The sequence below is a fragment of the Colossoma macropomum genome, unplaced genomic scaffold (genome assembly GCF_904425465.1).
Source record: "Colossoma macropomum unplaced genomic scaffold, Colossoma_macropomum, whole genome shotgun sequence".
NCBI lineage: Eukaryota > Metazoa > Chordata > Actinopteri > Characiformes > Serrasalmidae > Colossoma > Colossoma macropomum.
In genome coordinates this window covers 30,347,099-30,374,628 of record NW_023494794.1, presented here as the reverse complement: position 1 = coordinate 30,374,628, position 27,530 = coordinate 30,347,099, and the positions used below count along the sequence as shown (strand labels likewise).

At 40.7% G+C, this 27,530-nt stretch overlaps 1 protein-coding gene across 1 annotated transcript; it reads right to left on the bottom strand.

Annotated features, from left to right (window-relative positions):
* Positions 1-2,841: 2,841 nt before the first annotated feature.
* LOC118814911 lies at positions 2,842-22,561 on the bottom strand. Its single transcript, XM_036580792.1, has 8 exons — positions 22,556-22,561; positions 20,742-20,824; positions 17,645-17,751; positions 8,463-8,666; positions 8,159-8,352; positions 7,868-7,895; positions 7,633-7,697; positions 2,842-6,225 (listed from the first exon to the last, which is right to left on the bottom strand). Exons 3-8 carry the CDS (start codon positions 17,694-17,696, stop codon positions 4,921-4,923), a joined length of 1,848 nt encoding a protein of 615 aa, XP_036436685.1. The 5' UTR covers positions 17,697-17,751; positions 20,742-20,824; positions 22,556-22,561; the 3' UTR covers positions 2,842-4,920.
* Positions 22,562-27,530: the final 4,969 nt, after the last annotated feature.

The following is a 27,530-nucleotide window of genomic DNA, read 5'->3' as shown; positions in this document are numbered from 1 at the left end:
TTTCTACAGGAAACCCATCTCTCTGATGACGAACATGATAAGCTTAAAAAGTCCTGGGCAGATAAAGTAAACTGTTCTTCACATCAGTCAGGGAGGAAAAGGGAAGTATCTATTCTGATACATAGACAAATTAATTTCACACCAATGCTAATATATAAAGACACTGAAGTATCCTTTATAAATGTATATTTACCAAATGAAGATAAACTTAGATTTATCAAAATAATTTTGATAGTATAATACAACATAGCACTGAACTTTATTGATGGGAGGGGATTTAAACTGTTTTGTCACAACCTATCGATAGACAACTTGAATCGAAAACTCCCCTCTCTAAAATGAGTAAAATGCTTAAGTACTAATCTCTCGAGTTGGGCCTTGTAGATGTTTAGAGAAGCAAATTCACAAGAAATAAGGACTTTACATACTATTCACATAGGCATGCATCTTAGTCTAGGATTGATTACTTTTTTATGCCCAAGTCAGAGCTGCATAGAGTAATGGATATTGAAATATTACCTATTACGATCTCTGACCACTCACCCATTGCACTTAAGTGGCATATAGGCCATAAGCCAATCTCTAAACAGTGGAGACTTAATGCATCCCCCCTTGATGATAAAGCACAAACCACCTTTATTTTAACAGAGCTTAATAATTATTGTGATGCTAATATCTCATCAGAAACCTCCCTTCTTATATTGTGGGGCTTTGCTAAAGCATATATCCAGGGTCGTATTATTTCATATACATGCACCAAGAAAAGAAAAAAGAACGCCAAACAGCAGAACCTGGAGGACAAAATAAAGGATTTAAAAAAGCAACATAAACAAACCACAAAGTCTTGTTAGAGCTCTAAGAGAACTTAACAGTTTGCTATCAGAGAAGGTTGAGGGAAGCTTATGATCTGCTAACCAGCAATATTATGAATATGGTGACAGAGCAAGTAGGTTATTGACATTTAGACTGAAAAAGCAACAATCATCTAACATAGTGCAGAAAATAAAATCTAAGAAGGCTAAATTTTATATTGAACCAGATGAGATAGCAGAATCCTTTGCAGAATTTTACCAGTGTTTATACAAAAACTCTGATACTTGTTCTGAGGACATACAACTCGAAACATTCTTGAAATACATAAATTTGACAGAACTAACAGAATCAATGGCCAAGGAATTAGATGAACCAATAGGGGAAATTGAGCAGGTGATCTCGAATCTGAAAAATAATAAAAGCCCAGGACCAGATGGATTTATTAATGAATTTTACAGAACCTTTAAAGACTTCTTATGTCCTTTGTTATTAAAAGAATACCATCATACGTTTGAGTTTAAAGTTTTAGCCCCCTCTTGGAAAGAAGCAGTCATAGTAGTAATACATAAAGAGGGCAAAGACCCAACTGAATGCCAATCCTATAGGCCTGTATCACTACTGAATGCCAATCCTATAGGCCTGTATCACTACTGAATGCCAATCCTATAGGCCTGTATCACTGCTGAATGCCAATCCTATAGGCCTGTATCACTACTGAATGCCAATCCTATAGGCCTGTATCACTACTGAATGCCAATCCTATAGGCCTGTATCACTGCTGAATGCCAATCCTATAGGCCTGTATCACTACTGAATGCCAATCCTATAGGCCTGTATCACTGCTGAATGCCAATCCTATAGGCCTGTATCACTGCTGAATGCCAATCCTATAGGCCTGTATCACTGCTGAATGCCAATCCTATAGGCCTGTATCACTACTGAATACCAATCCTATAGGCCTGTATCACTACTGAATACCAATCCTATAGGCCTGTATCACTACTGAATACCAATCCTATAGGCCTGTATCACTACTGAATGCCAATCCTATAGGCCTGTATCACTACTGAATACCAATCCTATAGGCCTGTATCACTACTGAATACCAATCCTATAGGCCTGTATCACTACTGAATGCCAATCCTATAGGCCTGTATCACTACTGAATACCAATCCTATAGGCCTGTATCACTACTGAATGCCAATCCTATAGGCCTGTATCACTACTGAATGCCAATCCTATAGGCCTGTATCACTACTGAATACCAATCCTATAGGCCTGTATCACTACTGAATGCCAATCCTATAGGCCTGTATCACTACTGAATGCCAATCCTATAGGCCTGTATCACTGCTGAATGCAGATTTGTAGAATGCAGATTTAACAGCAGTTTTGGCTGGACATGTCAGTAAGATTATTACCCAAATTATCCACCCTGATCAGACTGCTTTTATTACTGGAAGATACTATGGAAAGAACATCAGAGGATTACTTAATATAATGTCCAACCAAAGGATAAAGAAGCAATAATTATATCATTGGATGCCCAAAAGGCCTTTGATCGTGTGTTGTGGCAATATTTATTTCAAACACTAAAACGGTTTAAATTGGGCCGTAACTTCACAAATTGGATACAAACACTCTATTCAGATCCACAGGCTGACATCAGAGTTAATGGGTATAGCTATAATGGCTAATTTACATTAGAATGCGGATGTAGACAGGGCTGTTTGCAATTAGTATCGACCACTAGGACAGCTCATCAGAGATGATAATATTTTATATTATTATCATCTCTGATGAGCTGTCCTAGAACTGAATTAAATACAGAAGAGCATAAATGATCCCTTTATGCAGATGATGTACTACTGTACTTAACAGAACCAATAACAACGATATCACACCTAAAGGACCTTATTTCTCAGTATGGATATGACTCAGGATATAAAATTAATGTGGAAAAAACAGAAGCTATGGATATTAATGGCAAAATACCACAAAGTATAAAACTCCAGAGTGGATTCAAATGGCAAAAGGATGGTATACCAATATCTTGGTATACACATCTCTAAATCTGTACAAAACCTTTATGATGCTAATTATAAGAAAATAATTTGCTGTATTAGTAAAGATTTTGACCAATGGTCCACACTCCCTCTATCTCTGCTAGGTCGTATTGAAAGTATACATATGAATGTTTTGCCCAGGTTGCTTTATTTATTTCAGATGTTACCCACTGAGGTCCCAAAGTCTATTTTTGATAACTTGGATAAACAGATTTCTCCGTTCATATGGCAAAGAAAACATCCAAGAATTAGACTTAAAACATTGCAGCTATCCAAATCAGATGGAGGGTTTAAATTGCCTGACTTAAAATATTAATTCTGGGCAGCACAGATGAAGCCCTTGTTAACATGGATCCAGAATAATATATGTACACGCTGGTTTAATATCAAAAAGTATGTGCCCAGTGCCCCTTAATGTCTTACCATTTTTGGATGCCCCTATAAAAGAATTGGGGCAATGGACTGCAGTTACCCTTAAAATATGGAAAAAATACAATCAATATTCAGGCTGCCCAAGACAATCTCACTGTTAACAAGTATTGGACATATGAAAATCTTTATGCCCAACAGTTTAGATACAGGGTTTAAAAGATGGTCAGAATATAGTTTAACCAAACTATCAAATATTGGACGAGAGTAACCTTAAGACATTTGAACAGTGGGAAAATGAATTTGCTCCCCAGAACAGACTTTTTTAGATATTTGCAATTGAGACATTTTCTAACTACAGATTGAGAATGGGAAAAGATTGTAAAACCTACACATATAGAAAATTATTTAATGGAATTACAAACAGAGAATGGAGGGAGAAGAATGCTTTGTAAATTGTATCAACGTTCTTGTCTATGAGTCTAAATAATTCCTTAAATATAAAGCAGAGATGGGAATCAGAACTAAATGGAGATATAACAGAGTACCTCGAACAGAAGCAAGTCTAGTGACAAATTCAAACATCTGGAGAGAATTCAAATGGAAAGTCATCACCAGATATTTCTGAACGCCTGAAATGGTGTCAAAGATGGTCAAACACATAACAGTTCATGTTGGAGAAACTGTGGAGCACAAATTGGAAACCATACTCACATATTTCAGCTGTGCCCTGAGTTACAGATCTTTTGGAAACAAGTATTTGATGCTCTTAAGGAAGTGTTTCAGCAGAATATTCCACAAGATCCTAGAGTGGCTATACTGGGAGTAATACCGGATAACTTAGAAGGAAAATCTAAGAAAGGCCTTCTAGGAATGTTACTAACAGTAGCTCTGAAGTGTATTACAATTAAATGGATGAATCCAGACCCTCCCACAGATAATTTATGGATCCAATAGATGTGTGATGTCTACCAAATGGAACAAAAAACATTCTTTTTAAGAATTCAAAAAGATACATTTACAAAGAGATGGAGCCCTGTTATAGATCTACTAATGCAGTGAGGAATCTTTTTTTTAAACCCTCACTTTCTTTTTTCAGTTCACATTTACTTCTTATTATTGTTAATAATATTTTCTTATGCTTTTGGCTAATTTTATTTTGGAGTGGATCCCGATTGTTGCTTATTTGTGTAATAATTGAGATTGAAGAGTGTATAGATATAGCTGGGAAAGGGAAAATGTTTTTTTTTTTCATGGAAAAAACTGTAACTGTAAAAAACTGTAACTGTAAAAAAAATCATGGAAACACTGTAATACTGTTTAAAAAACACATTTAAAAAAAAAAGAATGAGCAAAGTAAAGTACAAATGGATTATATATGAATTAAGTTGTATCATGTATATGCTCCAGACCTTAACCTTTGCTAATAGTATCTATTCTTATCAATTGGTTTATGTGATTTCCCACAAATTTACAGCAATGGGACTTCACTATACAACTCATCATATTATTTCAGTCTTTCTACATTCTGTGATCCTTAATTCATCTCATTCTCACCAGAGGGTTAGATACTCCTCATAGGAGTGTTTTGAGTTGACTCAACACCTGAAGCAGCTGAACTGACCCCCTCAATCTCTGGGCCCCTGTCTTCATCAGCATTCTTAAAAGTTCTCAATACTCATCTGGAGTTTCTTCACTGGTCTTCACTCCCTCTGGATCTGAGCTGTTGACTCTTCTCTGGTCAGTCTCTTCGGTTTCAAAGCTGCTCTCTTCTGGTTCTTCAATGTTTTGCTTTAGTGATTCAGTCTGTGTTCCCTTCGTCTGTTTGCTGAGCTCTACCTGCCTCCTCTCCTGCCTCTTTACCTGCATCTTTAAGTCCCAAAGCATGAAGTGGACCTCAGGCAGGATGATCTTCATCAGCTCTTCCTCATCCTTAGGCCAGCCCTCCCCATCATATTTCTCCCTCATCTTCTTTATGTCCTGCTCATATCTCTTCTCCATTTCAGCTGTTTTTTTCTTCAATTTTTCACACTGATTGTTCATGTCATTCTTTACTGCCTCAAGCTGTTGAGCTGATTCTTTGTCAGTAACCTTTAATTCTGCTTTGTTTTTATCAAATGTTTCAATAACTTCTTCATGGATCTGAATATCTAATTTTGTCTTTGTAAGTACTCTGTTTATTATTCTTTTTTCCATTTCTCTGATCTCCTGGTAGATCTCACTGCTGTAGAATCTCTCTGTGTTTTCTTCCAGCATCTTCTCTATCTTCTCCAGCAGGTCTCTGACCTGAGAACCATCTCCACTGTCCTTAATGTTGAGACAGTGAAACCTGTTCCCACATTTCTCTACCAGTCTCTGAACCTCCTGGTTTCCTGATCTGATAAACTCTTCAACATTGCTCTTTTGTTCTTCTTCAGTAACAGTGAGAAGAACGATGGTGTTCCTCCAACATATATCTCCAAAAATCTCCTCCATCTGCTCCAGCATCCCTCTCTCCTCTCCTGTAGACTCTTTCACTGGAATGACTATGAGGAAGGCGTGGGGTCCAGGGGCGGAGAGACAGACAAAGTTCCTGATTTCATCCTGAGAAAGTCCAGAGAAGAACCCATCAGGAGTCTCCAGCACAATGAGATTCTTATCTCCCACGTTTCCTTGTCTTTTCTTAGCTTCCTGGATGGTGTTTCCTGCTGCACTCTTGTCAGACTCAGCCCTACCCAACACGACTAGTCTGCATTCTAGATCACATGGTTTATAACTGTTTTTACCTGTGTTCATGCTTTTATCTTGCATTTCCTTTTCCTGCTTGTGTACTATGTTTTCCAGTTGCTTTTCTGTTTCACTCAGGAGTTTCCTCAGATCTTGTGGGTTTTCCAGCTGTCTCTGATTTTTGATCAATGACAGTGTTTTCTCTACCATCCCAAAGAAGATATTTTGGGCTTCATCTTTTTTCAGAAGTTGGTGTTGAAGATTTTCTACCTGTGGAAAGATTGTAGGAATAAGAAAACAGAAAACTTATTTAGAATTTCTGCATATAACATCCCCCCCACACCTCCCCCAAGTATTGTGTGGACGTACAGTGGTATACAACATTGTATCTAATAGTCATTTTATTCTTAAAGCTTCCCATAAACACACCCACCCAACTTAAATTCTTGTCTCCGTGCATTTATACATGTATATATAGACATATAAACGTACACACACATGAAAAAGGAATTCAAAAAGGAATTGTTTAATATTACGCAATGTTTGTATGCAAGGAGTCTGTTTTTTTGTTTTTTTTGGCCTGTTTGGTGGTCGAAGTGTTTGGAATGTCAAATATGGCAATCAGAGGGCAGGGTTTAATGTCATTTTTGAGAACACGTAGCCAAATGTTTTGTGATTTTTGACAAAGAGCAAGTGTTACTTAGATCACAGGGTGCATTACAGCATAAATCATGTTCTCCATGTTTAGATAGATTTCGTGCATTTTGGACTTTGTAGAAAACTCTAGAGTCCTATGGTCTAAAGTCCTATCCCACCTGCCTTCTAATAACACTGTAACAAGTACTATGAATTTAAACTTTTGTTTTGGAATTTAGATGGTGGATCACTAATTCACTCTACCCTTAGGAATTTCCAACCATGATACTACTGCAAACACCTTTTGGTCAAGCGGTGTAATTTCCGTCTCCACCTTAAAACCTGCATGCACAAAAAATTAATCACAAGTAGCTTTTAATATACAAGTGCCTCAATCCCCCAAATTACAATTAAACAGGGAGTTTGTACACATACAGGGAAAGAAACACAACTTAATGAATACATTCTGCACATCTTGTGTTTTAGGTTGCCAATGACACATGACTGCAAGAGATCTCTCAACGGCACAGTTCTGAAAGATTATATATGAACTTGCAGTACCAAACCTGGGTCAACACTTGGCGGCCTTGAGGGAAAGTGGAAAACATTTCATTCAACATTTTGTTTACATTAAAGTTCCACAGAACTGCTTGAATGTCTGACCATTCAGTCATGACAACGCAAGAAGCAAAATGATCCAAAAAACATAGCACTCATTTAGCAAGAAACCAAAAAAAGACCTGAAACTCCAGTAAGGAAGTTGAAAATGCTTACATCCATGCTGATTCTGTCCCATCTCTTCTCGCCCCCCCACTTTCTTGTTTATGTCTGAGAGTTTACAGTGATTGGCTGATCAGTTCCAATGTAACACAGCGTGTAGACACCAGAGTGACTGACATACATTACAAACAGCGGATTACCCCTTAACGTAAACATCAGTGCTCTTCCCTTCATAACATACCCAAAAAAATGATGACCTCTCACTACACATTGTGACAGTGGAGTTTGACTGCAGAATGAGTGTGGTGATTCAGTACTCACTCTGGCATCTGTGGTGTTTTGTGTTGGTGGACGTGTAAAAGAGAACCTTGTGACAAAACTGAAAACTGGATAAAGGAAAAAAACAGACAGTAACACAAAATAGCTATCAAGCACTGTTCTGTAATTTTAGGAATATTTAGAAACTCTGTTATTGCAAAAGAAGTTAAGAAATCATACATAAGCACTGCTAATTAAAAAGATGTAAATAACAAAGCTGATGAGAAGTGTTACTTACAATTCTGTTGTATACTCTGAATTTTTACCTAAAACAAGAGTTTAAAAAATAGTTAAAATGTAGTAAATAACCTATATGAACTTGTGTAATATAACACTTTGAAGGCTGTGGGGTGTGAGAGAAAGCTAGGAATGCTAATCCACAATGAGATATTTAAAAAGCTTAAAATATAAAGTTTGCCATTTGTTGTTTTCTATTCAAGCTGACAAATCACTAATTTTGGATGGAAATTTAAAAACCTGAAATATTTGAATGATAAAATAATTCAATATGTATTGCACTATAAATTACCAGAGGTTTTATCCACTCTGTAACTTTATCCAGAGCTTCCTGGTTCCTCTGGCAGCTCAGGAGTCCTCTATCCTCGTGGAACAGACAGTCCACAGTGAGAGTTTCCTCTCTCTTTACTGCTCTGCTGCTGTCTGGTACAGTGCAGTCTGGGTCAAATGTGTGATGGAGAACCACTAGAACAGCAGGTTTGGAGTCTATAAAGAAAAAGATACGATGTAGTGAAAATAAATTTATCACCAAACCCTACTCAAAATACTATACTTTTAAAGAGGCACATTAATGCTTTAGTCTGAGATGCTGGTACCTGATAGATGCTGAAGTTTTTCTAGCGCTGCTTTAATATCAGTTCCAGCTCGAGAAACAACAGGACAGAAAGCCAGAATGATGTCACACTCCTCCACATTAAACACCTCCTTCAGGTTGGGTATTTGTTCATTCAGCTTTCTCAGATATTCCTCATCTGCTTTCAGCGTTTTTCCAGACACACAGCACAGATACTTCAGTTTTCCTACAAACAGAAATGTCTCACAGATAGCATGCAGAAAGACACTGAGATGTTTCTAAACTAATTCACAGTATGAATATGAATATGCTGCTATTTACGATTCACTTGGTACAGACGAGTGACAAAGGAAAAAACAACATAAAGCGTGGGGCCAACACAAGCAACCAGAACAGCTTGTATGACTTGGCATTGATCTTACAAGTCTCTGGAACCAGTGTTGATACTAAGATTTTTTAAGGTGGGGCCATAATGGGAGCACCATTCCTATCCAGTGGCCAAATATATACCTTCAAATTCAACAAGCTCCATTATTATAATACAACTCAAAATATTTATATTGTTTTCAAAGAGAAACACTGATGTAGATTATTACTTATATTATTTGGTGTGCTTCACACTTAGTGTCAGACATGGGAAAACATCTAATCAACATAAAAACAGCTATTATATTCAGACATGCAAACTCATGAGCATTGAGAATGGTGACAACTTCAGAAATCAGCCCTCTTTAGGAGGACTGGAGGTTTGGTCCTCTAGAGAAAATGTTAGTGATTTAACAAGAAAATTAAGCATTCAGGTGCGCTCTAGGAATAAAAACAGGGAAACAAGTAACTGTTGTAGCAGGATTCAGTTCACTTAGTTCAACTAGTATGCCAATATAGGTCACAAGCTGTCAAAAGCAGTAGTGCATTTCAGGTATTTTCCAGGTATTCAAGGTACACATTAAAGTAATGAGCTACACAACTGACTAGTGTTTTACAACAACTCTTTCAGTCCTCTCTTGCCATGGAAAAAGTCCCATAAGTCTTGAGGTCCTCCACAATCACTCCTATTCCAAACAGCAGCCCCTGGCAGCGGAGATGGCAGCAGCTGAGCTACCTTTCCCACTTACGTGCAATTTTCTGTTGTTTATTTGTGCAGTCTATTTTTGCCCACTGTAACATGAGCAAACTACACTTTTTCTATTACTGACAAATGTTACTGGAAACTGGTGCAAAGTTTCAACACTTAGCCTCCAGCTGGATTCCACTGCACGTTCCGGTTCCGGCGGACAGAGACGCTGAGCTGTGCAGTAAGACTCGAGGTGGGGGACTGTGTGTTTACATCAACACTGAATGGTGTAGAAACGTGGCGCTAGTCTCCAGTCACTGCTCACCGCTGGTGGAGTTTGCGATTGTCAGAGCCAGGCCTTTTTATTTGCCAAGAGAGCTAAATATGCTGTTCATAGTAGCGGTGTACATAGCTCCCAGTGCTAATGCTAACGCCGCACTGAACGAGCTGTACAGCACTATCAGTGATCTCCAAAACACACCCAGACGGACTGTTTATTGTTGCTGGAGATTTCAACCATGCTAATCTGAAGTCAGTGCTCCCAAAATTTCACCAGTATGTGGACTTTGCAACCCGGGGGGCTAACATGCTGGATCTTGTTTACACAAACATCCCCAGCGCGCACAGGGCTGAGCCCCGCCCCCACTACGGCTACTCAGACCACATCTCTGTGATGCTCATTCCAACATACAGACCGCTCATCAGACGCGCCAAACCAGACCAGAAGCAAGTGAGAACCTGGCCACCAGGAGCTATCTCTGCTCTTCAGGACTGTTTGGAGCACACTGACTGGGATGTTCAGAGAGGCAGCAACCTCTGGTGACTCCATCAGCCTGGAGGAGTATACAGAATCAGTGATTGGCATTGAGGTGTGCGTGCTGCTGAGTCAAGTCAGGGGATGAGGCAAGCCTCAGGATAGCAAGAGCCAAGCTTCCCCGGGCCATCAGAGAGGCTAAGCGCGCCTATTCAAAGAAAATCCATGAACATTTTCAAAACACTGCTGACACACGGCGCATGTGGCAGGGCATCCAGGCCATCACCAACTACAAGCCACCTCCACCTGCTTGTGACAGTGATGCCTCCCTTCCAGACGCGCTAAACAACTTCTACGCTCGGTTTGAAGCACAGAACGGCACAACGGCGAGGAAACCACTCCTCCTCCAAATGAACAGGTACTCTGTCTGTCCACAGCTGATGTGTGGAGAACTCTACAGAGTCAACCCACGGAAAGCACCAGGATCCGACAGCATACCGGGCAGAGTGCTCAGAGAATGTGCTGAACAGCTGGCTGATGTTCTCACTGACATATTCAACATCTCTCTGAGCACTGCAGTCGTTCACTTCAAGTCCACCATCATCATCCCTGTGCCGAACAAGTCTCCAGTGTCCTGCCTCAATGACTACCGTCCCGTTGCACTCACTCCAATCATCATGAAGTGCTTTGAGAGGCTTGTCATGAGGCACATTAAAGACCAGCTTCCTCCTTCACTGGACCCACTGCAATTTGCATATCGCCCCAACCGCTCAACAGATGACGCCATCTCCACCACACTCCACCTGGCTCTCACCCACCTGGACAATAGAGACACCTATATCTGAATGCTGTTCATAGACTTCAGTTCAGCATTCAACACCATCATCCCTCAGCAGCTGATTGGAAAACTGAGCCTGTTGGGCCTGAACACCTCCCTCTGTAACTGGGTCCTGGATTTCCTGACTGAGAGACCTCAATTAGTCAGGATTGGTAATAACATCTCCAGCACCATCACACTGAGCACCGGTGCCCCTCAGGGCTGTGTGCTCAGTCCGCTGCTGTTCACCCTGCTGACTCATGACTGTACTGCAAAGTACAGCTCAAACCACATCACCAAGTTTGCTGACACGACTGTGGTGGGTCTGATCAGCAAGAATGATGAGTCAGCATACAGAGAGGAGGTGCAGCGGCTAACAGGCTGGTGCGGAACCAACAACCTGTCTCTGAATGAAGACAAAACTAAGGAGATGGTTGATCACCCCCCACTGAACATCACTGGCTGTGCTGTGGAAATCGTCAGGAGCACCAAGTTCCTCGGCGTCCACATCATAGAGAACCTCATCTGGTCCCTCAACACCAACTCCATAGCCAAGAGAGCCCAGCAGCGCCTCTACTTCCTGCGGAGACTGAAGAAGGCTCATCTCCCCCCTCCCATCCTCACCATGTTCTACAGGGGGACTGTGGAGAGCATCCTGAGCAGCTGCATCATCGCCTGGTTTGGGAATTGCGGCGCCTCCGACCGCAAGACGCTACAGCGCATAGTGAGGACAGCTGAGAAGATCATCGGGGTCTCTCTCCCCTCCATCATGGACATCTACACCACACGCTGCATCCGCAAAGCCACCAGCATCATGAACGACCCCACCCATCCCTGACTTTTTTCACTGCTGCCGTCTGGCAGAAGGTACCGGAGCATCCGTGCCATCACTGCCAGACTCTGCAACAGGTTTGTCCCTCAAGCAATCAGGTTTTTAAACTCAGAAGCACTGAACTGAAAACCCCCTCACACACACACACGTCTTTTGATGCTCTACTTGCTCTTTTTTCATCTGGAACATTGCTGTTAATACAGTGTCTACACTTTGTTTACTCAAGTACTGTGTATTTCCTACCTCAGTAACTGCTGTGCTCACATGTATCATAATCTGACTGTGTAACTCACAGATCACAGCATGTTAAATAATCTTCGAACCCTCCCTCGTGTCCAGAAATGAGTGCTGTGTCGGCGCTGCACTGTCCTGTCTGTTTACCGTGTCTAATGTCTGTTTGATTTATCGTATTTATTGTGTTGTTTCTAGTCTAATTCTTTTTGCACACTCACGTCTGCACGTTCGCACTTGGTACTGTCTATGTTGTTCCATGCTGCACCGTGTTGCATCTGGAGGAATGCAGTTTCCCTCCACTGTGTACTGTACATAGATGGAATGACAATAAAAGCCTCTTGACTTGACTGTGCAACGCCTTGTTCACCCCGGCGGCCTGGAGTCAACTGATGTCTTTCTTTGGGTCAAGCCGACTGGAAGGTGTCCACACTGGCCGTGCGAACAAAAACACAAGTGGGGACAGTGTGCCAGGCTAAAGGCTAAACTAAAGCAGCTAAAGTAGATACTGCTACCTAGCTTACTACTAGCAACTGTTTGCTCCTTGGAAAACAAACTAGACAAGCTTAAACCCAGACTGAAATCATAAACTGTTGTATTTTCATCTTTTGTAATTTCATCTGGGTCCACAGCGGCATGCCAGGCTCACTAACAGTATTCCAGGAAGACTGAACAGCTGGCTCGCTAAAAACAAAGGAAGTCAGGCTGTGTGTGTTTTTGAACAATGAGTGGTGCAGCAACAGACTATTAAGCTGTTCTACTTGAATATGGTGAGATGCTGACAGTAGTCATTGTGGCTGTAAACATTCCTATACAATACGATGCTAAGCTAGTGCTAACAAAGTTTGTCACTGCAGTCAGAAAATAACACTCCACCCAGAGGCTGTGATCATCATTGCAGCTGATTTCAATCAAACAGATCTCAGAACTGTCCTCGCCAGATTCCACCAGCATGTGATTTGTCTGATCTAAGAGAGACACAGTAGATCATATTGATATGAACATAAAGGACGCTTACAGTGCCTCCCACCCACTTTGGGAAAAGTGTTCACTTTTCACATCTCATGAAGCTAACGTACCAGCAGTGCCTGAGTGGTTAAAAGTTCAGTATGAACAGAGTATGCGGCCAGAGGGAGCAGAATCAACACTGCAGGACTGCTCTGAATGCACATGCTGGGACATGTTCAGAACATCAGCCACCAGAGGCTCTCAGGTAGATGTAAATGAATATGCATCTGTCTCTAGATTTATCAGGAAATGTGTGGATAATGTAGTCCAGAGGTATCCAATGTTGTCCGCAAAGGGCTGGTCTGGCCACAGGTTGCAACAAAGCAGGAGCACACATGATCAGTTGTTTAAAGATTGAGACTGACTAATTAAACGAGTGGAATCAGGTAGGCTCTTCTTGTTTAGAACGAAAACCTGCGCCCAAACCGGCCGTTTTTTGTAGTCCAAACAAAAAACATAAGCACTCTTCCAAACCAAAAACCCTGGATGAACAGTAACGCAGAGGTACGCACTCTAGTTAAAGCATGTGATACAGACTTCAGATCTGGTAACAGAGAAGATCTGAGAGCAGCCAGACACACATGCAAATTCAACCTCACTTTGTCAACAACTCAGACCCTCGGCGCACATGGCTGGAAATCCATGCAGTGACGGACTACAAGAGCAAATCAGCAGCTTATTGGCCACAGTTGTTTTCCTCCCAACTGAACTCTACTAATTTTACTCCTGCTTTGAGATCAACCAAGCTGTTGAGTTGACCAGTGAAGCCTCAGGTCCCTCTGCAGAAGAGACGGTACTCACACTGTCTGGAGACCATCATCCCCATACCAAAGAAACCCAATGTCACATGCCTCAATATCACACAATTTCACCCATCATAATTAAGTGCTTTGAAAGACCGATCCTGACCCATGTTAAGTATTGCCTCCCCAGAACTCTAGATACTCATCAGTTTGCCTTAGAACACCTACATAAAAATGCTTTGTATTAATTTCAGCTCAGCATTTAACACAATTATTCCTTCCAAACTGGTCTCCAAGCTCAAGACCCTAGAAATCAGTCACACAGTCTGTAGCTGGATACTGGATCTCTTCACCAGCCGGTCTCGGTCTGTTAGGATGGGTGGCCACACTTTTTTTACTATCACTCTCAGCACAGTCTGTCCACAAGGCTGTGTCTAATGACCATGCTCTTCACCCTGTACACCCACGACTGCATCACCAAGCACAACTCCAACACCATCATCAATATTGCTAACGATACAACTGTAGTGGGCCTTATCACCAACAACAATGAAGAAGCATACAGAGAGGAAGTGAAACTTCTAAGAGTGGTACACATGTCCCTCACTGTAAACAAAACCAAAGAGATGTGCACACACCTTTGAGCATTGAGGAGACTATGGTGGAAACAGCGAATTGCTTTAATTTTTTCTGAGTTCATACAGCCGAGAATCTCACCTGGTCACTCACTACATCACACTTGTCAAAAAGGCCCAACAACTCCTTTATTTCCTCAGGAGGCTGAGAAGAGTCAACCTGCCACAACAGCTCCTCTGCAACTTCATCCTGATGAGCTGCGTCACAGTCTGGTACAGCAGCTCTACTGCTGTAGAATGGAGGGCCCTGCAGAAGGTTGTGTAAACTGCCCAGTCCATCAGTGCAGCTGTCCTCCCACCCATACAGGACATTTCCAATAAAAAAAGGCAGCAGTATCACCTCAGACCCTACACACACCCCAGCCACTTCCTGTTCCACTCGCTGCCATCTGGAGGGGATATCAGAATGTTTGAGCCAGAACCACCAGGTTCAAGAACAACTTCTATCCTTAAGCTGTAAACTGGTTATACCCACAGCACCCACCAGATCTACCTGAAACTGTATATGTGTGATGCACTTAAAAAAAGTCTGTTAAAAGAATAAAAGAAAGAAAAGTATGTTTCTAACTGTTTTGATACGGTTACAAAACACTGTTTCTCCATGTGAGCCATTACTGTGTAATCGATTGGTCGAGCCTGTGATCTATGTGCGATTGGTTCGGACTGAGCGCAGGAATCTAGAGAATGTACGTTTCACTTATAAAGTAATGCAGAATGTGAGCAGTACGCATTGTGTCCTGTGTTTGCTTTAAAACTAATGTTCTCTATCATTCCCTCTCTCAGGGGCGTAACTGCAAATGATGTTTAAAGAAGTGTTCTTGTTTGTGAAATCCTGTTTAATTGTGGTTTTAATAGAAAATTTAGTGACTTTATCTGGCGTTTCTGAACTGCAAGTCACTAGCTTAGTTCATTGACCTGGTGCTCTGACAAAAGTTAGAACAGCAAAATAAGCTACCCAGCCTCGTTCTAAGGAGTTTTATGCTCATTTAACAAGGAATTTATGTAGCAGCTGTAAGTTTTATTAATTTTTCACTGTTCATATTTGATACTGAAACTACTTTAGTCATTTTGTACTGAGCTATACTTTTTTGGAGTGAGTAATGTTAAAAGGCTATGTAGCTCAGCTAAACAATGCAAACACGCCTGTTGTTTATTGTTAAGCCTGTTGTGATGTATAGATTTGCTGCTCTAAGTTATATATTATGAGTTAATACGAGGTATATGGAGTTCAACAGCTTTAGGTACTGAGTTGATTGGGTACTATTGTTCTGTATAAATTGTGTTAAATATGGGGAGAGTATTAACATTGTACTACTCGTAACTGTGCTAGGCTAAAAGTGAGTAACAATACCGTGAGTAAGTATTGAGCAAACTAATGAGAGCTTCTGTATTTAATTTGCATATTTCTTTTCTTTTCTTTTGAAAAGTTGTGAAGCACATTATTTTGTTATGGTTGCCAAATATGTGTGTTACCTCAACACATGAACAGTGTATGCTTTTCTAATGCATTATATAGAGAGTTTAATGTAATGAATCCTATATCTGTGCATAATATCAGATCACTTATAAAGTAATGCAGCTGTGAGCAGTACGCATTGTGTCCTGTGTTTGCTTTAAAACTAATTATCTCTATCATTCCCTCTCTCAGGGGCGTAACATATGCACACTGCACTTTAATTCCTAATTCTCGCCATGTTTCTGCTTGGAATGAACACATGGACATTCATGCAATGTTTACACATAAGTATAATCTACGCACTAGACCTATACCTCTGAGGATGCTGCATATTTTGCACATATGTTACTGTCAGTTCCCCAGTACATGGTGGCGCAGTGGGTAGTGTTGTCGCCTCACAGCAAGAAGAGCCTGGGTTCAATTCCCAAATATTTGGGTTGAATCATTGTATTAAATTGCCAAATCAAATTGCTATTTATTGTACTGAATCTCTCAACTCTATTGCTCTTCTCTGAGATGCATCATAAGTGACTCTTACAGCACTCACCACTGCACACTATGTAAATTTAAGTTGGTCCTTTCTGGCAATACGACAGGATAACACAAACTTATATGACATCAGTGTACATCAATGTAAATAATATAAATTGTCAGACTTGTTCCAGTAACCGGATCACCCTTCACTTGTCTCCAGAGTTTTACTGAACTGGGAAAATCTGCTTTTTGTTCACTATGTGCTCAATCTTAAGCTCCACTCACTTGTGTCACTCAACAATTTTACACATCGATCTCTAACCACCTCCAGTCAGTTTTCAATTTATTTTATGTCTCAGGTCATTTTGTTAATTGTGTTATTTGTCTTTTTTTTCTATTTTAATGTTGTTTTATATTGATTTCTTTATTATTGTACTAATTTTATTTTTTGTTTCGATTTGATTGTCAAATTTGCCTGACATGCCTAAATTTTATTCTGTCTTCCATACTGTTTTTCCAAATATATATTTAATCTTTTTAGTCCCTTGTTTTTTTGTATAATGCTTCACCACATTATAAATGAGGGCTACCTGCAGTGTACCCTCAGGTTAAAAATAAAAAAAGTGAGTTTGGCTACACATTACTAACAGTTGCATACAACAGTGTCTTTCACTGTGCTGGCCTGCACAACGCCCTGACCTCAACCCCATCCAACAACTTTAGGATGAACTAGAATGCTGACTGTGAGCCAGAACTTACCATCTAATATGAGTACCTGACTTTATTAATGCTCCTTTGGCTGAATGAAAGTGAATCCCAGCAGCTGCGTTCCACAATTTAGTGCAGTGGTTCTCAGTCCTGGTCCTAGAGTATCACTGCCCTGCACATTCCCTGCTCACAGTACACCTGATGGAACTAATACACTGATTAACAAGCTGAACTTGGTGTGATCGAAAGCAATTTAACATGCAGGACAGTGGTACTCCTGGACCAGAACCACTGATCTAGTGTAAACATAGAAGTAAAAGTCTAAATCAAGGTGCAGTTAAACACTGTTGTTTAGATTCTGTTGATTCATTCTCCTCCTGCAGTGTGTGCAGCACAGTCTACACAGACAACAAATCATGCCAGACATACTCATAATCTTTTAAATTCTTCAATAAATATGCTAATTGACACAGGAAAACAAAAGACACTCACCTGTGATCTCTTCAGAAGAACTGACAGTAGGGTTGCGAGAAAATTGTATCATTTTCAGTGGCCTCTTTTTGATGTCCTCTACAGAGTGAAAGCTGCAGTCCGTTTTTCTGTAAGACAGATGTCAGCTCTATTTTTAATAGTGGCATGATGCACATAACCAAAAAATGTTGTGAATGTAAAAAGAATATAGGTTAAGGAAGAAAATACCAGAGACATGCAACAAAAACTATAAAGCTGTATTATTAGCGGTGTAAAATATTAGGGGGTGTCAAAGCATTTAAGCAGACCAAACAGAACTGGAAAAAATTCCTTATCTGTATCATTTTTCAGTGACACACATAAAGATGAAGCAGCCATACAGCTGTTTTACAGTTTATCCAATTACATGCCTTTATATAAACGATTTACAACAAATCAGAAAATAGAATACAGAGCAGACCTCAGATCTGAAAAAGAATATATTTACATATACATATAGACCTATAATCTTATATGCTATTTCTGGTCTAAGTAGTGAACTAGGCTTCTTAAAAAAGGGAAAGTACATGACAAAAACAGTTTAAAAATGAATGAACAGAGAACTCTGCATTTTTCTCCCCATTTCAGTTCAAAATTAATAGTAATATGCTTTTATTTGTTTAGCGCCTTTCCAGAGCTCAAAGTCACTTTACAGAGCATCAAAAATGGACAGGTTATGAGGGGTAGCCAATGCCGAAAAGTAACTTTTACATGTAGTATGAATTTGATAGAATTTGTTTATATTAAGCTAGCTGCACTGGCTAGAAAACATTGCTAACTGTAGCTATTATCCCAAACTGTTAGCCAACTAACATAAAGCTAAAAGCATTTTTTTCTGCAGCTGAAATTTGTACTCATCTTTAAAAAGCCACTGCTACAGGCAATAAACCGAAATAATTCCTACATGATCAGCTTTGTATGAACAGCTAACGTTAGCTGGCACATTATGTCAGAGACGCTACGTGGTTCTTCCCAGACCACAAACAATTAGCTAGCTATGTCAGAAAATGGAAATCAAAATGTCACAGCATAACCAAGTTTTAAAACGCCACTGATAGGAGAATAGCAAGCGAGGCCTTGTTCACCAGTTTAAAAAAACTTCAATCAGAGGAATTCAGTCAATATTTAAAGCCAAAATCTGCATTAAATTCAAAAGCTATGTTTCTGATGGCCAACATGCTATAGTGGTGAGCCTTTTCCTTATTCCAGATATCACTGACAGATAATTTAAATGATAATATACTTTATTTTGAACAGGAAAGCTTCCACTGTACTTTGTTAACTGTCTTGTGTGTATTGTTTGTAGAGCCTTTGTGGTGGAGCAGAAGGAGGGCAAGGTAAATGGGACAACATCAGAGTGAAATGCAATGTAGGCTGGTTTTGTTAAGATTACAAGCAAAATGTCAGTGAAATGTGAGGATGCTTTCAATGGTGCAGGTATACTTCTTCACCAGAGAGTTGATGTGGCCAGACCATGACAGGTCATGCGATATGTGAACTCCAAGGTATTTGAAACTGTCCACTCTTTCCACTGTAGCTCCATTTATTCATAAAGGATGGTAACTCCTCTCCTGGTTCTTGCTGTAGTCCACTATCAGCTCCTTAGTCTTGCTGAGACAGGAGGAGATTATTATCCTGACACCAATTCTCCAGGTGCTTAATCTCCTCCAGGTAGGCCCTCTCATCATTGTCAGAGATTAGACCTACTACAACAGTGTCATCAGCGAACTTGACAATGGTGGTAGAGCTGGAAGTGGCCACACAGTCATATGTGTACAGTGAATACAGCAGGGGGTTCAGGACACAGCTCTGAGGGGCTCCAGTGCTGAGGGTAAGGGTTGGTGAGATGTGTTTTCCTACCTGCACAGCTTGTGGTCTGTCTGTCAGGAAGTTGGAGATCCAGTGACACAGGGATGGATGAAGTCCCAGATCGTCCAACTTGGTGTGAAGTTTGGGATAATAGTGTTGAACGCTGAGCTGTAATTAACAAATAGCATTTTATCCTAATTATCCCTCCTAGTGTCCAGGTGGGGCAGTGTTGTGTGGAGCAGATGTGTGATGGCATTATCTGTACAGCAGTTGGGGCAGTATGCAAACTATAGTGGATCCAGGGAGACCAGCCATGAAGAGGTGATGAAGTCTCTGATCAGCTTTTCAAAGAACTTCATCATAGTCATTAAGGCCGACTGGCTGGGGTTTCTTTGGGAAAGGGACGATGACAGACTGTTTAAAGTATGTTGGAACGACTCCAAGTGTCAGGGAGATGTTAAACATTTCAGCAAATACCGTAGCAAGCTGGAAAACGCAGGTTTTGAGGACTCTGTCCACTTACGGGATCCGCACATGCTCCGCCGGCCACTGTTAGCCCTGCTAGCACTAGCGCTGATTACTCTGCTTGCGCTGCCAACTGCAGCCTCAAAGTGAGCGTAGAAGGTGTTCAGTTTGTTTGCTAGAGACAGGTCTGGGCTCACTATCCCGGAGGGTGGGTTTTGAAGTCTGTTATCCTCTGCAGCCCCTGCCACAGTGCTCTAGAGCCACTTTGTTGCAGCCTTGTATTCATCCATGCTGCTGCTGAGCCCCACAACGTAGGCAGTGGTGCGAGAGTTCAGAGCATCGCGAATGGTTTTATCCACCCATGGCTTCTAGCTGGGAAACGTCCTTACGGTGATTTTTGGGACCATATCGTCTATCAGTTTCCCGAAGAAACTCATGACCCCTTCCGTAAACACGCTGATGTCCTCAAAGCTGCACCGGAACACATCCCAGTCTGCGTGATCAAGAGCATCCTGAAGGTCGGCCACTGATTGGTCCGTCCAGCACAGGATCTCCCTCTGAACAGGAGCTTCCTGTTTCTTCGTGACTCCCCCGACTACGCTGTCCTGTCCATGCGGTAAACTGAGACGAACTCAGCTGGCTGAATGGCGTGGTTCAGCACTGTTGGGCTCAGCCATGATTCAGAGAAGCAATGGAAGTTGCAGGCCCAAATGTGCCTCTGGAACTTGACCCTGGCCCGGAGATCATCAGCTTGTTCTCCAGAGACTGAACATTGGCTAGCAGTATGCTAGGCAGTGGTGCTCACCTGTTCCTGATGCCGGCCCACTTTCCTCTGGGACATCGCTTTGCGTATCTTCCTTTGTTCCTCCGCAGGATCTCACTCGGCCGCTTAAGGCTCAAAGTTAAAAGTGACGAAAAGTGAGTGAATTGTAGATTTAAAGAAACAAGAGTGTTTCTATCATAACTAACACATGTCATTGTGAGAAGATAGAGTCTAAAGTGAGAAGAAAAATAAATAAAAAGGCAAAAGATAGCAAAGTGTGATTGGAGCAGTCGTGACGGCAGCCTACTCCACCTCTTGGAACAATCATTTTAGATATGCTTTTTAAAAAAATAAGTATTAAAATGAAGCAGCTGCAAAGTCCACTGCCATTATTAAATTTTGTGAGAAAACTTAAGTATTTGAGTATGTGTCGATGCAAAGTCATGGTGTACATTTTGATTTTCTGAGGACTCCAGTATTTCCAAACAGAAAGAATTGGTATGGCCTTGTCCTAGTCTTGTAATTATGTGTTTGGCTTATTTTATTTATTTATGTATTTGTAGGAAGAATCTCTAATGTTTGTAACTGATGCTGTCATGTGATATTTAGTCAATAACATGAGATTGGTTTCTGTGATGACAGCAGTAAATATGTAGATGAAGTATGTCTGCAAGAACAAAGTATCTGTCTGGATATCAGTGAAAAGGAAAAGGTAAGCAATCTCCACTGAAACACACGAAGTGGACTTAAAAGTAGCATATGTGTGTGTGTGTGTTTGTGTACATATATATATATATATATATATATATATATATATATATATATATATATATACACACACACACATGCATGCATCTTTCTCATTTAAAGTCAGTTCATATAGCATGCTTTGCACTGTAACATTAAAGCCCACTTGCCAAAATGTCATTCTTAAACAGAATTTATGGTTTATTTTTGAGTAAAATAAATACATCAGAAAAAAGTGTAGTTTGCCAGAGTCAAATGCTTTATCACTTATTGTTATATTGTTGTTTATTTATAATGCATTACAGTTTCTCAATGGACACATCGTTTTTATATTATTACTGTTGATATTTAAAATCTTGCTTCTTTCATTTATCTTCTCGAATTCCTGTTAAAACATGACTGGTAAAAACTGGTGACTCGGCTAAGTATCTGGTAAGTACCATAGCGACGTACAGAAGGAAAATCATTTTGTTGAGTAAAGCTCTTTAAACGTTGACGCTGTGACGAGACGTCACAGGTCAAAGAGCGTGCGGTCGCTGGTAAGATGGCGGATGTAGTGCGTCCGAGGATGTTTCAATACTGCACACTCGCATACTGACAGTACGTACTTCTTTCTGGAACAAATTTAGGACGTACTGCTTAAGTTTGCAATTTCGGAAGATACCATTTTTAGTTGAATACCCCTTGCATATAATATGGTGAACGTAGTAATTGTTATCAGTAATTAGATCACCGTGTTCTTTAAAGCTCCACACAAATATTACAAAGCTCATGGTCAGAATGCTGAACGTTTACTATGAAGACTCCAAAAATGAAACCAAAACCTCCAGAACAGTAAAGCTTACAAAATTTCATGAGACAGTTGGTTAAATATGCCATTCTCTGGGTACATTTTATTGTTTTGGGTTTGTTGTATTTCAGATGTGTCTGATAAAATAGAAACCATTAAACCAACGGAAGGAGATAAGAAGATAGCAAGCGTTTAAATAATTCCCTTACACACACACACACACACACACACACACACACACACACACACACATGATAAATATAATATTTTTTGTTTAGGTCTAGTTTCTGTAACACAGAGCCGATCTGCTGTTACTCACCTCAGCTCTTCCTGACGGCTCTGTCCTCTAAACACTTTCACTTTCATTTAACTCTGTGCTGCCCTCTACAGCTCACTGAGTAGAACAGCACAAACAGTGGTTCTTCAGTGGTTCTCTCTGTTTACTTTTGACTGTTGATTAGAAACCCTGTATGGCTATAACATGTTAATCAGCTGTAAATAGTAGATTTTTTTCCCCCATGCCTTCTCTGCATTGTGTGTATCACCAGTAGTAAAATTTAGATTTATTTGGTGCACACACACCTACGCTGTTAAAAAAGATGGTAAAGGAAAATGCTTCTATATAGAATATTTTTGAAAAAGGTTCTATAAAACACCAAAAAGGGTTCTTCTATTGTTGCAAGCTTGATATTGCAACAATAGCAGAACCCTTTTAGTGCTATATAGAACCCTTTTGAAAAAGATTTTATGTAGAACCATCTACAACACATTCCATAAATCTGAAGAGCCCTCTCACCATGCAAAGAACCTTTTAATCATGCAAAGGAATCTGTGAGTGTTCATGGTTCTATTTAGAATCATTTTCTTTACCAAAGAAGCAAGTAAGTAAAGTTTATTTTTATAGCGCTTTTTACAACAGGTGTTGTGACAAAGCAGCTTTACAAGGAAATGAGCATTACAGAAAGAAATCCGGGTCCGAGCCCCCATGAGCGTCGCCAGTGGCGACAGTGGCAATGAAAAACTCCCTAAGAGAAACAGGAAGAAACCTTGAGAGGAACCAAGACTCAGAAGGGGAACCCATCCTCCTCTGGTCGACACCGGATAGTAAACATTGTTAGTACAAAAACAGGGAAAACAGGTGGAGCAATGATTAATTTGATTAGTTTAGTTCATGCAGCAGCAGCAGAACCCTTGAGGAACCATCTTTTTAAAGCGTGAATGTCTTGTGTATATTGTAAATATTTCTTTTGAAATCACTTTTATTTCAATAAACGATACTGAGGTAATTTGATTGAGTTTTTGCCCAAGAAATATTGTCATCTTTTAGTTCATTATACTATTTCAATATTTTTATTTTATTTTAATAAAATCATTCTTAAACTATAAACATAATTTTTAATTGAATCATAGACCAATGGTTTGTGAATCGAATCAGTTCGCCGTCAGTTCAAAGATTCACAACGCTACTTACAGTACATTTCCATGTAAAGGAGCAGCTCCTACATTCAGAATTGGACTCCTTAAGTAACGTGTAGTTTTATATCCAGAATGATGGTTTCTTATCAGGAGGATGACCCTGCTATTACCTCGCTTATCTGATCTGCTGCCCTTTTCTCTCTTCAGGGGATTTTATTCCAGCTTTCCTTCCTGGTTTTTAAGTTCTGTTTGTTCCTGATTGCACTGCAGGTGACCTGTACAATGATCTTGAGAACTCAGTCATATACCAGCAATACTGGTTCCTCAGAGCTGTTGGAGAGAAGCTCTTTGTTCCTTAAATGTTCTTCGTGTTGCTGTGATGACAACTGCTGCCATCACTAGCGCGTCTATGAACACAGCATTTCTACATCCACTCTGTACGAACAATAAAAATCTTTGCCGTTTGAAACGTCTGTTCCAGTCCTATAAAGTATTAACACTGGTTACACAAAGAAGGACCGTCTAAAATGCTGTTTATGGCTTTGTGTGTCCCAAACATCGAATCATGTATATATATATATATATATATATATATATATATATATATATATATATATATATGAACAGTTCAGGATCTGTACCGCATTTCTGAATTTCTGAATCAATAATGATGATACAGATGTGTATTAACATTGTTATTCATATGGGTGAAAATCTGCATAATGAAGTTTTGGTTTTTTGAGCCCCATTCTTTCAGTAAAGATCCCATTCGCAGGCAAAACTGGGATATTGATTATATTGGGATATAATCTCTATAGACTGTTGGGGGTCTTTTCCACTCTCTCTTGGATAGAGGAGAGTATTGAAGCATATTGCCAAGTGGATGGTTTGTTCATAGCTAGGACTGTATGACATGCTGTGATAAGCCCAATATTTTTGTCTTTTCTGTTTTTTTGTTTTGTTTTATGCATTGTCCCCTGTCATTGCTACATGCACACACAGAGTCTATGCCGCTTATCCTCCTGGGTCTCGGCAGGTGCTTAAGCCTATCCCAGGGGTCACTGGGCGGAGGGCAGGAAACACCCTGGACAGGTCACCAGTCCATCACAGGGCAAACACATGACATATACATTCACACAAACTCACACCCAGGGGCAATTTAGTATGTCTAATCAGCCTGACTGCATGTTTTTGGACTGTGGGAGGAAACCCACGCAGACACGGGGAGAACATACAAACTCCCCACAGAAAGTGTGGAGTATTTTTACTATTTTCTAATTTTTTCTTTATTTTGACCATTTCTGTGCTTGTTGAGAACAATACACAATGACTTTTGGGGGATGTTTGTGTTGTCTGAGGCTGTTCTTGGACCTCCTCTTGCCCGCTGTGGCCACGCAACCTCACAGTTTCCTTTTCTTGCCCAGGGTTCAAGATGGTGCCTATCTCTAATGATATAATTTGGAAAGACCGTGGAGTTCATCATAAACTGCTCGGACCAAGAATGTAATGCTTTGTGATCTACCTGCTATAGCTCTATCCACATGAGCTACCTTTACCCCACTCGTTCCCAGCTCCTTGCTGCCTCATTCCCACTGCTCTGCTGAACTTCCCCTCCTCAATAACTGTTCACACTTCATTCTGGACTAGCTGCTGCTGGTCTTGATATACTGGTGAGTTGCAAAGGTTGCCAGTTCTTTCCTTTTTCTAGTTATAACACCCAGGTCTGCATATCGTAACTGTGACCCCACATTCTCCACAACTACCTTCCCTACCTCTCCCAAGTCCCTGAGATCTTAGGATCATCTGAATCTCTATATTGTAGCGCCTCACTTGTTTGGAAGATGCTGAACTCCTCCTCAGCAGGCTTCAAGAGGAAGTCTCAGTTTGTAGATGTCGCCACAGAGGGTGATGCTGCTCAGTTTCCTTGGCAGTTGGTGTGTCCACCAGGAAGAGTGTGTTAGACAGATAACAGACACGGTCATCCAAGTCTTTAAGGGCAAAGTACACAGATACCTCCTGACTGCAACACTTAACTGACAGCACCAATAAAGTGAACCATATGATCAACCAGCTAGATGCAGTCGAGCCTTTTCCTCACCATGTTTACAACTGCAAATTTATAATAATTATAGTAATAAAAAGCCATAACCTCAGGTGGAGGCTTTCCTCCCCAGTTCAGTGATGGTGGGCACTGAGAATTCATAGAGGAGCAGCGGCTACAAGATCCTCAGCAGAATCCTATGTTGGTAATCCAGCCTTGAAGTTGTGATATCAGACTTTTTCAACCACTTGATTCCTCCAGCACCTCATAGGTGTTCTTGGAGCTACATCACTTAGACTGCTGTGTCCATCCAGCTTTGAGTGACTGCAGTCATTAACCCAACTGACCAATGATGAATCCTTCACTAAATCCAAATAGCGTTGGAAGATGAAAATGTTTATTTTTGACATGTTACATCACAATACATATTTTTGACTGCAAAGCTCAGCGTCCCTCCAGAGGGAGAAACTCTCTCCCACAGAATCCACTTTTCTCAGCTGCCTGAAACACCTCGTTGGAATTCCAGCCCTTTTCCTTTGTTACAGGATGACCAGGATCATCTCGTAACACAGTCCTTACTGCCTGCCTACCAGTGAGCTCGGCCCCCTCACACAGCGCACAGCGGCTACTGGAGGAGGAAGAGTGTGTTCAGTGCTGTAGCGTGTGGAGAGACGCTGACCGGACTTTCAGGATCCACTCTGGATCAAACTGATACGGCAGAACCGACACCGCAGGAGAAACAGCCACAGCGGAGTTACAGCTGCTCAGGAGAGAAGGGTCTGTCTGCAGACTGCAGGACAGGGGCGGAACATAGAGGGGCGGAACCACTCTGGAGGTCGACTGATCAGGACAGAGTGGGTGAGCTGACCAATCTGAGCACACTGGACTCATCAGGAGGCGGGGCTTAAAGACGCAGGAGATTTAACAGAGCGTTTCAGACAGTGGGTGAATAGAGATGAACAGTATGAGGAAAATAATATGTTCTGTAACATTGAAGGATGTAAATCTAATATAAACCTCATAAATAAAAGTATCAACATTGAAAATAAATAGAATAGGTCCCTTTTAAATAAAGGTGCTACAAAGGGTTCTGTGAGAAATGCCATAGAACAGGACTGGTGCCGAGGCCTGGTGTGGTTGCGGGTTTACATTCCAAACATGCTCCTGATTCTGCTCGTTTGATCAGCTGGTCTTCAAATGACTGATCACGTCAGCTCCTGCAACCACATCAGCCCTTTGACAAGATTGGACACCCCTCCCATAGAAGAACCATGTTTTAGTCTCCCACAGAACCAGTCTTGAAAAAGAGGCATGTGAGGGTGAAGAACCTTTCAAAGGTCACATAATATTAAAGATGTCTACCAGTGCTAAACTATACAAAAGGTTCTTCAGGGAATCAAAGTGGTTCTTTTTTGGCACTGTGCAAAGAGCCCTTTTTGGCATCTTTAAAGGGTGTGTATGATGGATATGGTCAATACTTCTTAGGCACTGTACTATAGAGAGCCTGTAAACAACAGCAATCAGTGTACAGTAAATACATAAACCATGTAGTGTCCATTCTGCCATATTTCACAGCATTTCCCAACATGTTTCTGCTGTTTTGATGGTACATTTTGTCCTTTCCACCTCATTTGTAAACCTTAAAAAAAAATTCATGATATGTGTCAGGCATTTTTCTTTCTGTTCCTTCCTGACCCCACCTTCACCTCATGGATCCTATTTGTGCTCGCTCACAGCTTTGAGGAGTGTATTTCAGGAACAGATGTGGGTTGAATACATTATCAGATCAGGGAAGTTGCAGCTAAAAGGTCACAGACATCAGGAAAGTAGAAATATA